General features: G+C 40.3%; 2 protein-coding genes across 2 annotated transcripts in view; both read right to left on the reverse strand.

Moving 5' to 3' along the window:
• LOC6585144 (protein sidekick) overlaps positions 1-2,884 on the reverse strand; it is a 33,337-nt gene extending 30,453 nt beyond the window's left edge. The window contains exon 1 of the mRNA XM_044007510.1: positions 2,805-2,884. The gene's annotated coding sequence lies outside the window, so the exon portion shown is untranslated. The remainder of the gene's footprint in view (positions 1-2,804) is intronic.
• Positions 185-14,824, reverse strand: LOC116804554 (protein sidekick-like). The gene is made up of 4 exons (XM_032732651.1): positions 14,797-14,824; positions 14,532-14,696; positions 2,805-2,981; positions 185-375 (listed from the first exon to the last, which is right to left on the reverse strand). Exons 1-4 carry the CDS (start codon positions 14,822-14,824, stop codon positions 185-187), a joined length of 561 nt encoding a protein of 186 aa, XP_032588542.1.
• Positions 14,825-15,802: the final 978 nt, after the last annotated feature.

Consider the following 15,802-nt stretch of genomic DNA (forward strand, 5'->3'; position numbering starts at 1 on the left):
CTCTGACCTGCGGGCTGGCAATTTTTGTTTAACCTCTTATCAAGTGGCACAGCCGCAGACGCAGACGCAGTCCCAGTCCCAGCCCCAGCCCCAGCCCCAGCCCCAGCATGCCCCACTTCACTTCAATTCAGTGTGCTGAAAAGGCAACCCTCTCCGGGGCCCAAACTATGAGCTCTAAAGGTTATTAGTTCAGTTTAAGCGCTCTCCTACAATTAATTAAGTGCTCAAGACGCTTCAGTTCAGCGCCGTCTTGGGCCGCTCCCATGCAGCACGAGTCGTCATCGCCGTCGTCATCGTCATCGTCATCGTCATCATCAACGTTATCACGCAGCTCGTCAGCTTCATGGCTGGTGTGCCCGAAAAGAAGGTCACCAGCTTGTCAAGAGCTCGATTTATTAGGTTCAAGCAGTTGGGTAATGTGTGGTGCACACACACACACACTGACACACACACAGACACACACACTCGCATACGCATAGCCCAAGTGTCGCTCAGAGTCTTTCACATTCGCACGCGCTCTCCCTCCCTCTCTCACTCTGCCTCTCCCTCGCTCACTCTCTCGGTATGTGCGTTACACTTACAGCTCTCTAATTGTATGTTACTTGCTCTGCTGTGACCCTATTGCCACAAAACTGCTTCCTCTTGCTCACGCTCTTGCTCTCGCTCTTACTGCTGTTGTTGTTGTAATTAAGTTCGCATTTAAGAAAAATTAGCAGCTATACCTATAGCTAGGCGAGCTGTGTGACAAGCGTTTGATTGGCAACCAGCCCTTAATTGCCAGCTTGATGGCCTTCCCAACTCTCTGCTCTCATGACACACGGCACACACACATACACCCCTCTCTCTCTCTCTCTCTCTCTTCGCCATCTCTGTCCCCCAAGCATCCTTGTCACTTATCAAGTTGTCAGTTGACACATAGCGTTGCACGTGACTCCCAGCTGAAGTCAGCTGCTGCTGCTGCAACAACTCAGCAGGAGAAGCAACAGCTGACAACAAAAGTTGCCATTGTCTACGCTGGCGATTAGAGCGCAATCTCCTTGTGCTCCTTCACAAGTGCTTCAGCATTGGTGAGTTAATTATGTAATTATCTAGTTACTGCTTATAGCTAATAATAACTAATTGAACCAGCAATAATAATATGTGTGCTCAGCACTTTATATACCAACTAATAATTCCCTAGCACACTTTCAGGCGCGCCAAGGTTTTCATTTTCATTCTGTGTTCGATCGAGTTTTTAAGAACTTAAATTGTCCTGCACTTCTTTTCAAGAGAGGGTTTAGTTTGGCTTCTTACTGAGTTGTTTCATTTGATACAATTATAATGAAACGGAAAACAAATGAAAAACTTTCAAATTCATTTTATAATCATTACGGACTTTTTCTTTCTTCAACTAGATGAAGCGATCGCTGGTGAGTTGGAACATCGCTTAGCTCCTATCATATTTATACCCATTAAAAATGTAATATTTAGGGTGTATTGCTATATTAAAAGTCTATAAGCAAAAGTATATAAACTCTTCCTGAACTGTAAAGTCAATTTTGCATTTCCCTTTGATCGTCTCTCTCGACTCTCTAGAGTCGTTCAGCTCTAACGCTATTCATGAAGACATAGAGCCTTGAAATCTTTCATATTGTATCGGCTTGAGAGCTATTTCCTGTTTTATCGTAGAACCGATATCAAGCTTGCGATTTCTGGGAATTTCTTGCCCTTTTCTACAACTAGGACATATCTCATTTTCACATTTACTTTCAGCTTAAAGTATGCACGACTTACGAACACCTCTACCGTTTCGATAAATGCTACCTCTAACACCTCTGCCGTTTCGATAAGTGTTAATATTTTGTAAAATAACTCACTTTACCAAGAAGCATTTAAAATTGATATTGAGCACCTGCTCAACACACAGATTGTCTAGCATTAACGACTAGAGAGTCTCTCGTGTTATATTATATTCAATTTTAGGTTATATTCATAATTAATAATTCATAATTCGAATATTCATGATATTAATTTTGTTAATTTCTGAGCGTAACCGAGTATGTTTACAGTATTATTGATTTCTGTTCTGTTGTCTAAGCTCAACCTAATTCACATGTCAAATATTGTTAAATAATTGCTGTTCGTAACGTCTAATTATAAATAATGAGCAGCTGAGCTCCACTTGCCTAAGACTGTAATTCAAATGCAGCTGTTACAGTAACAAGAAATGATTAGTCACACAATTTTGGTTGGCTTTATATATATATATATATACTATATATATACTATATATGTATCAGTATATATTTATACATATATCATTAAAATCGTTGACTCTGCTTCTGTTTTTGAGCTCGTTGAAATATTTTTCAATAATGCATTTCAAATGTTTGGTAGACCATAGCTCTTCAGACAGTCAATCAATCAGTCAGTCAATCATTTCAGCTAGTTTTGTATATTTATAAATATTTTTCATATGTTTTATACATATATTTTATTTATGCTTTTTGTGCTAAAACCACATTGGAGCTACTTCAGCTGAGACTGAGCCTTGTTGGAACAAGTGCTTAATGGTTATGTGTGTGCGTGTATGTGTGTGTGTGTGTGCGTGTGAGTTCAATACAAAACATGTCAAATTGACATGCAGACAGGTAGTTAGAAATGTGTTCACACGTCATAAGCAGAAGGCTAATTACAATGGCTTTAGCAACCGGTTTGATGGAACACTTGAAGCTGAATTTGTCACAAAGGGACAGTCAGCACCCGATACAAATATATATATATATATATATTAAGGGTAGATATATATATGTGTGTGTACTTACAGGATACAACAACTTCACTCTTCTCGCTGAAAATGGAGCCAGCCTCGTTTCTGGCTATGCACTGATAGCTGCCAGCATCCTCGCGCTTCGTGTTGTGAATGCGATAAAATTGACTGGATGAATAATCGGCAACGGGTATGCCATCCTTGAGCCAACGATATGTGGGCTGTGGTGAGCCTGTGAATAAAGTTCAAGCATAATGCATAAGTAAAGGTTCAACTGGGTGTGCGTACATATGTGTGTGTGTGTGTGTGTGTGTGTGTGTGTGTGTGGTAGTTGCTGGTTGTACTTGAGCAGAGGGTTCTGGTAGGGGGCACGCATTGTGGCAGCAGCAGCAGGAGTCGCAGCAGCAGCAGCAGCAGGAGTCGCAGCAGCAGCAGGAGTCGCAGCAGCAGCAGCAACAATTCGTATTTCGCATTCCGTATTGTTGCATAATGAACATGTTGTTAAAAACCATATCTCCTTTCTTATGCAGCATCTACTCCATCTCTTTCTTTCTCTCTCTGTCTCGCTCTCAGCTGAGTGCGATTAAATCTTGTGCTGGCCACGCCCAATGCAAAAAAATAGAGCATATTACTTATAGTTCTCGTTGCGAGTGTGTATGTGTGTGTGTGTGTGTGTTTGAGTTTCCGTTGCCTATCGAGGGACCCTCGGCAGCAGCAGCAGCAGCAGCAGCAGCAGCAGGAGCAGCAGCAATAATGGCAACAATGATAGCAGCAGGATGTTGGGCATACTCTCGCCCAACGAGCGCAACGAGATTTGGCACAAAATTTAGCCAAATGCTATCGGAACGGGCAGCTAAATAAACGACTTTGCCATTATTGTTGCAGCGACATTTTTGATACCGATTTGCCGTCGAGCATTTAATTTAAAGTTGATTTATGTGCGGCCAAAAGTGTTGAGAGTTCCTGTTGCTGCTGCCGCTGCTGCTGTTGCTGTTGGAATTGCAATTGCAGTTGCAATTTCTAAACTAAAATTGGATATGGCCTTTGGCCAGTTCGACAGTTCGCCAGGCTAAATGAAGCATTGAATAAAATATGCGTTTTGGCCAACTTTGTTGGAGAGTCTCTACTCTCTCTGGCTCTCTCTCTAGCTCTATTTCCCTCTCTCTATACATACAATATATATTTATATAGAGACTCATCAGCCTACCGAGAACTGCAATCTAATCGCATATTGTCGCTGGCCCACGGCATGCAACAGGATGCGCTCGACTCTGCAGCAAGTGCTGCTCTTTTAGATAGAAAAAAAAAAAATAAATAAATAAATAAACCGTTAGCCAGGGCTACTCCACAGCTGCATGCAGCTGGCATGCCCGCAGGCCAACAACACTTTAACAACTAATCAATAAACTATGCTCAACGACTCTCTAATGCCCTGCCCACTGACTCCTGCTCAGCAAGGGGAGCTGCTCCAAGCAGAGTGCAGGATATTCTAAAAGCCCGAATCGCATATGCATATGCATATGTATTGCCCAATTTCACAACAGTGTATACCTCACGGTGCTCCATACAGGGTGTTTATATGGCGCTGTAATGCCAAATTACACGCAAGTGCGATGGAGCCAGATAGAATGATAGTCAGATGGCTGGATAGTTAGATGGATAGATAGATAGATAGGCAGACAGAGGGAAGATGTGGCCAATGGCAATGCAATTGCATTCAGTTGGCAGCACTTTGGCAGCAGATGAAATCGAATTGGGACAGACAGGCAAAGCCAAAGCCAAAGCTAAAGCTGAAATGCTAGAGGGGAGTCGAAGTGAACGAAATAAAAAGAGCCAAAGCAACAGAATAGCCCGTAAGTGAGCCAGTGCCAGCAAAAAAGAAAGAAAAGAAAAGAAAAGACGAAGCAAGAAGCAAGAAAGAAAACGTGAAGCAAAAGTAAATGCCAAAAGCAATAAAAAGAGAAAGAAGATGCAGGCGAAGAAGAAGCAGCAAAGTTCCTTCAAGTGTTGGCCGGCATAAAAAGTTGGCCTGCAAGCGGCGCTGGGCTAAAGTCTATTTGAGCATTTGGGCAATGACGCAGCTATAAAATTACAATTTGGGGAATTCTAAGGCAAACACACACAAAGACACAGAGACACTGACACACACACACATGCACAGCCAAAAGCTCTCTTTAGTCAACAGCAGCAGCAGTGGCAGCAGCAATGCAAGGCAAATATAGCCAAAGCAGATGCACTGAAAGAAAAACAAGCAAGAAGGCTCCAGTCGAGACTGCTCGACTAGGAGATACCCTGAACCCTCCAAGCTGATATTCTAATCATTCTGCACTTCTTCTATGCACACATACATACACATGCACTTATAAGCACGCGCTCTGCTAACTGCGCAGTAAGCAGCGGCTGCGCTTGGGCTGCGCTGCAATGTGGGCAATATTATGAGAATTTATTTGCTGAATAATATCTTTTGTAGATATACAATCTTAATGAAACTTTCAGAGCGTAATCTCTAGTACTCTAGTACTTGAAATGCGTTTTTTACAAATTGGGGGCGAAGGGGGCGTGGTATCCAAAATCTGTAAATTACAAAATCTTTGTATCCATTAACTTTATATACAACGCAAATTTTGAAGTCTCCAGGTCTAAAAGTGTTCAAATTAGGCTGAAAAAACAATGTCGATTTTTCGATTATTCTCGATAAAAAAGTTATCGGATGAGTTATCGAAAAAATATGATAAACTTGTACTGCCTATGGTATACACGAGTATGCATGCCAAATTTCAGCTCTCTAGCTCTTATATCTTCTGAGATCCTTTTGCTCATACGGACGGACGGACGGACAGGGCTGACAGACGAACAGGGCTATATCGACTCAGCTCGTCGTCCTGATCAAGAATATATATACTTTATGGGGCCTGCGATGATTCCTTCTGCCTGTTACATACTTTTCACAAAACCATTCTACCCTGATTTCCCATTTTCAATGGGTTCAGGGTATAAAAAACACACAAAAACACACAACTAGAACAAGAAGCAGAGTTCTCTCCAGCGGTATGTGTCAGCGTTAAATCGAAGCAAAGGCCCCAATAAGCAGAGAGCAACCCAGCCAGCCGACCAAACACACATAGAACTGAATGGCCGCAGTGCTCGAATGGCCAGCGACCAGTGTCCAGTTCAAGCTGCTGCCTCAAACATGCTCCCACTCCCTCTCTCCCTCCCTCTCTCTCTCTCTCTCTCTCTCTCTGTCTCTCTGATGCTTGCACAAGTGAGTTTTTAATAACTAAACTGACAAAATCCTTTAAGCCCAAGCCACAAAATCGAGTCAGCCAAGCGTCTGGCAGAGCCAACGATTGAAACGAATCGTAATTCGATTCATTTGCTAGCGCCATCTAGACTGTGAAGACTGGCAACACGTGCATTAACAGTCTTTATACTACACCTGCTGCAATTTCAATGAACATAGCTTACATATCTCTCGGTATAGTCGAGATCTTATTTCTAAGATCTCTTCATAGCTTCCCATTTCGTTGTTATCAGATTTTTATAAGATCTATCTGTAGATACTTATCAATTCATAATAGCTTCTTCTTCTAGCTGTGATAACAGTCAAAGCATTAGCTGAGACTATTTTGATTTAATCAGATTTTTATAAGCTCTGTATATTTTGATAATAATATTATAATATATCCTTCGTTTTAAACATGAACGAATTTTTTCGCTACTATGTCAATGAACATCTTTTCAGATCTCTCTATATATCCTTCTATCTATAGTTAATAAGATCTTTCATTAGTTTTTGAGATCTTTCCTTTCATATTTCATCAAATTTCTCTATCTATAAATCAATGAAAATAACTTTTAAGATCTCTATAAATCCCTCAATCTATAGTCAATGAGGTTTATCTTTACCATAGGTTTATCGGCATATTTCTCTATTCATAGTTTAAATAATATTAAAGTAGTTTCTTCTTCATTTGCTACTCTTTCAATTCAAACATAACTATAAATTTCTCTCTAACTTTGTTCAATAATTAATAATAATAACAACATAACTTATTTCATATACTAACTAAATATCTCTAGACAAACGTATCGATTGCCGGTTCAAGTTCTTCAAGCTAACTTAATGCATATTTCAACTCTTTTGGCTAGCAGAGGGCACACACACACATTGCAATGTCGACGGACAGTAGTCCTCTCTCTGTGTGTGTGTGCGTGAGTGCTTTAAATGAAATTCGTTTTTGCACTCAGTGACTCAATCGCTCAATCAATCAATCGTTCAATCAGTCAATGTCTAAGCAAGCGACTGCATATAAATAAATTCAATAAACTGACGACTCCACGCAACAAATTGCATTTTCACGCTTCCATTCGCTGCATGTGTGCGTAGCTAATATCTGTGTGTGTGCGTACGGTCGTATGTGTGTGTGTGTGTGTGTGTCTGTGCACCACCTCATCCTGTTCCGTTGGCTGGCTGTACGGCTTCGTGCATGCCTCGCATAAACAGCGGAAATTGTTTGATTTGTGGCTGTCTCTTTGAAGCGCTCCACAGCTTGCCAACTTGTCGTCTTATGTCACATAACTCGTATCTAAAAATCTCTCTTGGCATAGTCTATCTCTCTCTCTGTCTCCAAGTCTGCCGCCCTGCCCTCTCTCCCTCTCTCTCTCTCACTCGCTTGCTGGATTCATAACCTCCGTAAATTGTCAAAAGGCTCCCAGGGACTACGATATCTATCCAGGACCTGGAACTTACTCAACTGCGCTCGCAGTTGTTGATTCTGATTCATTTGTGCTCATCGATCGTTCTGCTCGGGAGAATACCCTGTACTTTTGAGGTAATGGCAAGCAGCTCTTCACACAGACTATAAAATCTCTAATTGCCATACAAAACTCAACTGAAAATCATAACTGTATACAGGGCATATTACAGGGCATTGGCTAGTCGTGCATGGCCCGCGGCTAGCATTTTTATTTATTCTTTTGTGGTATTAGGTCTTAGTCCTTCGTGTTGCACCTATTTATTTGCCCTCAGTGACGCAGAGGTCTCGTCGCTTAGTCAGCTATGTGCGTGTGTGTGTGTGTGTGAGTGTGTGCCTGTCTGTGTGTGTGTGTGTGTGAGTGTGCAACTCTGTGGCAAATGTTTGCTAAATTATGCACAGTGCAATGCGCCGACGCCGCCCTTTGAGGACCGCAGCAGCAAAAGGCAAAACAGTCGCCAAGAGGACATCTGCCAAGTGTTGCCACAGCAACTAAACACATAGGTGTGTCTGTGTGTGTGAGTGAGTGTGTGTGTATGAGTATTTGTGTGTGTTAGTTGTCGCTGTTGTTGTCGCCGTTGCACTCAAATTTAAGTAAACTTAAAAAAAAAACAGCAACAACAAGACAAACAACAACAACTCGAGCGAGGAGCTTAAAATGCCCGACTAGCAAATACCCTACCGGAGTTAGGCTTGTACTCATGTTATTATTTATGTACTATATTATAGGCTATTCTCATATTATTAATTAATATATTAGGCATACAGTTGTGAGCAGGCGCAAATTTAATATTGCGACAAATTTTTATGATTTTCCCATCCATTTCCTTTCTCATTTCTCTTGATTTCTTTTACAGCTTCTCAATCCAATATTAATATTTTCTCTCTCTCTCTTTCTCTCTCTCGCTCGCTCTCTTTGTTTCTTATTCAGTTTTTCTTTCACTTATTATTACTTTACTTTTTAATTGTTCAATTAATAATTAAATTCAAGATTCTTCATAAATATTTTTGTAGTTTCCTTTAATAAGTTCTATCAAAGTTCAATAATATCATTGACCATATATGGCTGTGAGTTTGTTGCATAACAGACCATTATTATAACATAAAAAGCCATCGGATTGGTGATAGTACAGTAGAATCCCGATAACTCGAAATGGCAAGGGGATCAGTTTTTTTTTTTTTTTTTTTTTAATTTACACAGAAATTCAAACTATCGAGAATAATTGAGGACGCATTTTTTTTTCGATTTATCACGATTTTCGATTTCGATCGATGCTCGATTGTATTTAAGTAATTTTCTGTTCTTATTCGAGCTTATACTTATCTAAGTCACTCTATCAATCTCCTTTGAAATAAATAAATATCGAACCGATCGAATTGCTCAAATATGCCGCAATTAATAATCGATAATTATCGATATCTAATGCAATAGACACTTGCAGCGAATATCTCATACAGCCCGTGCATACCCGTTTCATTTGCTGCACAGGGTATTTGAAGCGTCTAAAAGGCTTTTCGCAACACGTTCGCCTATTCGCCTGTTCGTCTGGTGCAGCTTGCAACGCTTCGCTTCGCTTTACTCTGCTTTACTTCGCTCTCCGCTGCTCTACTCTACTCAATTTTACTTTGTTTTACTCATCATGCTGCAGTTGTTTTCTCACACTTTTGGCAACACTTTTCACTTTCCACTTTTATGCATTTCCATTGTTTTTCCATTCGCGCATCTTCGCTTCATGCTCTTTTATTCTCTTATCTAGCTATCTGCCTGCGCTTTTTAACCACAACTGATGGTCAGCAGGCAGACAGAGAAAAAGACAGAGACAGTCAGATCTCAAGATGCAACCAAAGAACTGCAAGTGTGTCAGCTCCTCTGCGGTTGGCACCGCCTGCGGGGGGGCTAAATTGTGGTTAGCCAAAATTGCCTTTTTGAATCAATCAAGAGTCTAGTTCAAGGCCTATGTGAATTCCCTTATGAATTCTTACTCAATTGGCTTAGATGAAAAATGTTATATGAATAATTAAATATTGTTTGAAATCTTGAAAATTGTTGATTGACTGCAGGCATAGAATTCTCAACTGGTTACAGCTTAAAGGGTCAGTGTACGGCATCTCTATTACACCTCTACAATAGCAACTCGCTACAGGGAAACACTCTCCCATATAAACTGAGGTAAACTAATTTAAGAATATTTTTTCCGGGCAACACTTTTACCACTACCTAGAGGTGATAATCAGGTCTAGAAATTTCTTAACTAAACTAAACAGTCAACACACACCTGCTAACAGTTTGTAGGCTGGCTGAAGCCCTACTTAATTTGCTGCGTTGTAATAATCCAAAAATACATGACCTCAAGCCTGTTTGTACAAAATTCAAGTGAAGAAAGGTCGCCAAACCAATTAGAAGTTTACCTATTTATGTAGGTAAATATATTTGTACTTTTCCACATGTACTCACATAATCAAATACATGCATATACTCACTGACTTGTTTTCTACACTTTTCACATTTAATATGCTGCTGCCGCTTATCTAAAACTTGCAATCAAACAATCCATTAGGCAAAAAATAAACAAAAATAAAAAAAAATAAATTCACATTAACCACATAAATAGTTTGCGGCCTTTTTCTAGTTTTGTTTCCACCTTGCACGACTCTCGTCTTCCAGCGCTAAGCATTCCCATAAAAATACTTTACGAATTGTTTCATATTTTTTTGGCTGTGGAGCATATAGGTTTTTATATGGAAGACGATACGACTGAGTGGAAGCCACAAATTTGGGAAATAGACTGATCAACTTCACAAATAGTTCTATGTGGGGCGTGGCAGTGGAGCAAATTGAACTTTGCATGAGCAGCGAGTGAGCTTCCTTGCTTAGAGAGTTAGAGAATAGAGAGAGACAGACAACAGAATTGGTGATCATTATAGGCGATTAAGTCCATATCGATTTTTTACTATTCGAAATCAAAATCGAAATGGTCATTCAACAATTTCACCTTTAACACAATCGAAGATCATCATGACGATCAAGCCGAGTCTAGCCGAAAGCTCCTCCCGCATCCCCTGTGCCAGGGTATGCTGTAGTCGGTTGCAGCTTAAAGTTATTTACAGTTTTATTCTCTTTCTCTCTCTCTCTCTCTTTCTCTCCCTCTCTCTCACACATGTCCTGTCGCTTGACAGTAACAATACAGGCCTTAAATAACAGCACGAAAACAACGGGAATAACGGAAAAAACAACAGGCAGCTGAAAAAAACGTGAAGCCGCATTGTTATAGCCAAAAAAAAAAAAAAAAAAAGAAAAGAAGAAAAAAATGAGGAAAAAAAGAAGCAAATAAAGGAAGACTTAAAAACAAAAACAAATAGCAGCAAAACACAAACACACAGGAAAAAAAAAAAAAAAAAAAACAATGCAATACAAATTTTCTCGCTTTTTTTTCTCGTTTTGGTAATGCTTTACGCTGTATTTTCCTTTCTTCTGCAGCTTCTTTGCTTGTTGATGCTCAAGATGCGAAGCAGTAAGAGTTGAGGAAGAAGAAGAAGAAGCAGTGGAAGAAGTAGAAGAGGTAGGTGCACTGCCACCCAAGCAAAAAGTGGGCGTGTGCCACGCACGTTCCCAACACGTTCGCCTTTGGATGCAGCAACTGCCTCAACTGCCTCGCGTGGCATGCAGCAACGCCCCACGTTGTGCCCATTTGCTGCTATATAGCTGCTGCTCGGCTCGGCTAAGGTACATACATATACACAGATATACATATACATATATATAGTGGCACTCGGCAACGGCTTTGTAGCCATAAAAGTGTCTTTGTTGCAAGTGAGTGCGCCGCATTTAAGACGTGGCAAGGCGGGCAGGCATCCAGCCAGCCAGCCAGCCAGCCATCCAGCCAGCTAGCAACCGGCAGGCAACAGCGTGTTGCACATCGCGCTCAGTTCACACGCGCATTCACGTCTTCCAGCTTCATTTTGTTGGCTCGAAAACAATTCAACACACATTTCGCCAGCTTTATGCTTATGACACCCTAAAGTACGAGCACTGCCAACGGGAAGTACTTGCAGCACTTGCCACACATATTAGTTGCATTTGTACTACATGCCGTACGCGCGCTGCTCTGCCCAGCTCTGCGCCACACCAACTCTGCCCACCCATTTTCCCACCTCTGCCGAAAAACTTGTCATTTATAATCGTGATTAACAGTTTCTTTCTTTCTTTCTTTCTTTCTTACCTGTTTACGGAATCTGCTAAACCACAGTTTATCGCCACATTTCGCCAGATGGCGCAACAACAAACACAACAAACACCCATTGTCTTCATGCCCCAAAAATCTCAGCACATTCATTTGGATAAAGTTTCTCGCCGACTCCTCAAAGTATGCAGCAAAATTTTTACTCTTTGGATTATTTGTACAGGCAGGCAACCTCGGAGTGTCAAGCTATAAAGCCCTTCAAATGATGATCAGTTTTATCTACTTGAGTCGAACTGCAGATGGCTTAGTAAATCAAGCCTGATCTTGAGAAAATTTCGATGTAATTTCCTGCTTATTTGAAACTATTTCCTGCAGTTCTTCTGCTGCTCTTTAGCATTTTCATAGCTCTCTTGATTATTCACTTTACACGGAGCTCTTTATTTATTTATATTTATCCATTTATTGGACTGAAGCTCAAATTAATTTGAATAGAAATTAGACAAATACATTCGAGCTCCGATAGTTCGGGAGGGATCAGTTTTTTTTATTTTTTTCAATTTACACAGAAATTTAAATTATTGAGAATGAATTTTTTCAAGGGGATACAATTTTTTTCGATTTATAGCGATTTTCGATTTAACGGGGTACAAATTATCGAGACTCGACTGTGTTTAGTATTCAGCATAGCTCAACGTACACATAAAAAGTATGCTTAATGGGTATGTCATAGTCTAGCATAAATAAACTGTGCTCTATATGCCCACTTCCAATGGGTTTAGGCTTCAGCATTCTGCCTAATTCTTTATACAAATAAAAATTCTGCTTTATAGCCAATAGGTATGTCATAGTCTAGCATACTCCAACCCTCTACTAACTACCCTCTACACTGTACAATCTAACTGCATTTTGATATTTTCCATTTTTCAAACTACAAAACACGAACTTCCAGCAAATCAAAACGAACTGACATTGGTTTAGCCATCGCCTGAAGATGCTGCAATACCAATGGACATGCACACACATACACACACGCTCACTGATAGGCATGTGTGTGTGTGTGAGTGTGTCATCTGTGTGCATTGACAATTGAAAGCGGCCAAGTGACTGCAGAGTGCGTGAAGCGCCACACAGAGCCTTCGGCAGTGCTTGTTGCAACATGCAGCGGCGACACTTGCAACACCAAGGACAACAGCGCAAAGAGCAGCTAAAAAGATTTGCATGTTTTGTTTATCTCTTCTTTTTTTTTGCCTGTTTTCTGTTTTTTTGTCATTTTATTTTTTGCACGTTTTTTGCCTCGCTCGCGTTAGCCACATTTCTGCTCTTGGCCATTTTGCAGCTTACGCAAAGTTCAGGCGCCTGCCTCATGGCATATAGCCGACATATATATATATATACTATACTATATATATATATATATGTCCTGGCAAGTCGCTAGATGTCTGTACTATACCATAGTATAGACAACAGCTGATCAAAATGGCCAAAAGTATATAGAGTTAACAGAGAGATAACATCCCTCCTCCTGTCGAATCTTAAGCAACATTACAGCCATTGCTTTTGGCATTTGAAAGTTAGCTGCAGCTCTGAGATACGCAAATATCCTACTCCAGACTCGTGTGGTTGCAACAACAGCAGCAGATACACAATTTAGAGCCATAAGATACAGCACATCAATGTTTTTGCTTTGTGCTGCAGGAAATTACTTAAATTACTCTTGAGATACAAACGAATTGCTCAAATTAAATTGCACAAAAGCTGAAGGAAATTGTGAAATTAATTTCAAAGTCTGAGATACAAAAGTATCTGAAGGATGCATTGATTAATGTAGCCAAAAATGTCTTGATTAAAGACTAACCAAATTGAAGTATTAAATGACTCATGCAAGGAGCACACACACGCACACACACACACACAGACACACCTCTGGCACACATGACTAGTCAGAGCAGAGCTTATATACGATATCCCTTTGACTTATCAATGAACCAATATGTATATACTTTTAAATATTTCACGGCTAATTGTGCGTATCCTTAGGCTATAAGGAGCCAAGTTAATGTGTCCCACACACACACACCCACACACAGAGAGAGAGAGAGACAGGTCTGAAATTGTCTTGAGGGCCCTTGCGCCTGGCATAAACGAACAAACAGCCAAACAGCAACAGCAACACAGCAACGGCTGCTGACAAGGACAAGAGGTCCGGTTGGGCCAGTCCAGGCCGAAAGGAGCCTGGTCCCATAGTCCGAGAGCCCATAACATTTTTGCCACCAAACAATACGTAACCGATACTTGGAAATGTCAGACGCAGCAGGCTTAGCCCACAACACCTGTCTGTGCCTGGCCACACGCCCGAAACTGACCCAGCGCCCGTTATGGGGCTGGGCTAGTGCCACAGCCAGCAAAACGGCTCAAAGGATTAGGGCGCGCTTTCACTCTCGCTCTCGTTCTGGTTCTCGTGGGCTTCCCAAAACGCTGGAAACCTCATAAAAGTTATTGTTTTTCTACTTCATTATCTTTCAAAAGTAAAAGGCGAATAAGTGCTGGAAAAAAAAACAAAAACAAAAACGATGTGTGCTTTCGTTTTCGTTTTTTTTTTTTGAGCTTGTGCTCGCCGCTTAAGGTTTTATTTTACATGCCACTTGGCCACAATGCCCAGCGGGCTGAACGCCTTCAACTTCCTGCAGATCCTTAAGCTGCTTGCTGCTGCTGGTGGTGCTGCTGGTGGTGCTGCTGGCAGACGTTTTTGAAGGACAAGTGTAATGTTTAGACGCTCGCTTCGCACAAGTCAGCTTAAGTTGCGAACTAAACTAAACTAAACTAAACTTATTGTTGGCTTCAACTTACCCAGCGCATGACATTGTAAAATCTTGGTCCGTCCCTCGCTAACAATGGATCCCGATGACGATGGATGCGTTGTGAAACGCGGCGCCTGTTGCTGTTGCTGTTGCGATTGTCCTGTCGGTGGTCCTGCTTGTTGTTGTTGTTGTTGTTGTTGTTGCGGAATGGCATCTGCAATAGAAGAAGGCAAAAACAGTTGTTCATGATGAGCATTTTGTTCCGAGCTGTCAATGCAAACAAATTCCCCGGAGCGTGCTCGTTAAAAAGCAACGCTCGACCTTGACAATGCCACTGGTCATGTTCAAGGACTCGCCGGGCGTATTTCAGTTAGTCATTCGACTTATTTGTTGCCACATTTCTCAGTGCGCTTCCCATGGCACACAGCAAAAGCAAATAACACAAAAGCAAAGCAAAACAATGAGCCCAACTGAATAGCACGAAGTCACCAAGTGTTATTCCTGTCAAGCATTTCGACTTGTTTTCAATTTGCTTTGGCATTTGCGAGGAGATTAAACAATCATTTTACTACGATTCAGTCGAATTGAATGAGTGAAATCAAAAAGCTTCAAGCGATATGAGTGTATCTATACTATTATTTGAACTACCACTTATCATCGATAAAAATCGATATTTTCACTTACTCAAAATGATATAAATTGACATATTTTTTTAGTTAAAATGTTCTACATGATTATACAGTCCATTCTTGATAATTTGTACCCTGCTAAATCAAAATTCGTGATAAATCGACAGAATTTTATCCCTTGAAAAAAAAAATCGTTTTCGATAGTTCTCGATAATTTGAATTTCTGTATAATTCGAAGAAAAACTGATACCCTTGCCATTTTCAATTATTGAGACTCGACTGCATATAAAATATTGTTTTGAATATGATCGATAAAATATCGAAAATTTAAGAAATCAAATCGTCGCTTTTTATCGATAATATATGCATTTATTACATGTCATGCCATGTCATTCGAACGCAGAATATGCTTGAAAGGTTCTACTCATCCTGCTACAAACACGGAAATTAACTCTGATGCTTTAATTTTCAATAAATATAAAAAATAAATTCAATTATTAATAGATTCATAAGAGCTCACAGTTGCAATATAACTTAAACCTAAATCATTAAATTCCATTTAATATCGTTCAAGCAAAAAAAGTGCAATATATTGATTTAGCATAGCATTTCAAATTAAAAACATTTTTTTTGATGTCATCAATAGCAATTTTTATTCATAACACACAAAAGAAAAAAATATAATGTAAAA

The sequence above is a fragment of the Drosophila mojavensis genome, unplaced genomic scaffold, assembly GCF_018153725.1.
Source record: "Drosophila mojavensis isolate 15081-1352.22 unplaced genomic scaffold, ASM1815372v1 contig_136, whole genome shotgun sequence".
NCBI classification, from domain to species: Eukaryota; Metazoa; Arthropoda; class Insecta; order Diptera; family Drosophilidae; genus Drosophila; species Drosophila mojavensis.

What these genes read in the sequence shown, in the direction of transcription:
- LOC116804554 (XM_032732651.1), bottom strand. Translation starts at nt 14,824, where the DNA reads ATGACCAGTGGCATTGTCAAGGTCGAGC. An exon ending in TGGCATTGTCAAGGTCGAGC is followed by an intron (nt 14,697 to 14,796) that starts GTTGCTTTTTAA and finishes CTTCTATTGCAG; the next exon opens with ATGCCATTCCGCAACAACAA. An exon ending in GAGTGAAGTTGTTGTATCCT is followed by an intron (nt 376 to 2,804) that starts GTAAGTACACAC and finishes GCTCTTGACAAG; the next exon opens with CTGGTGACCTTCTTTTCGGG.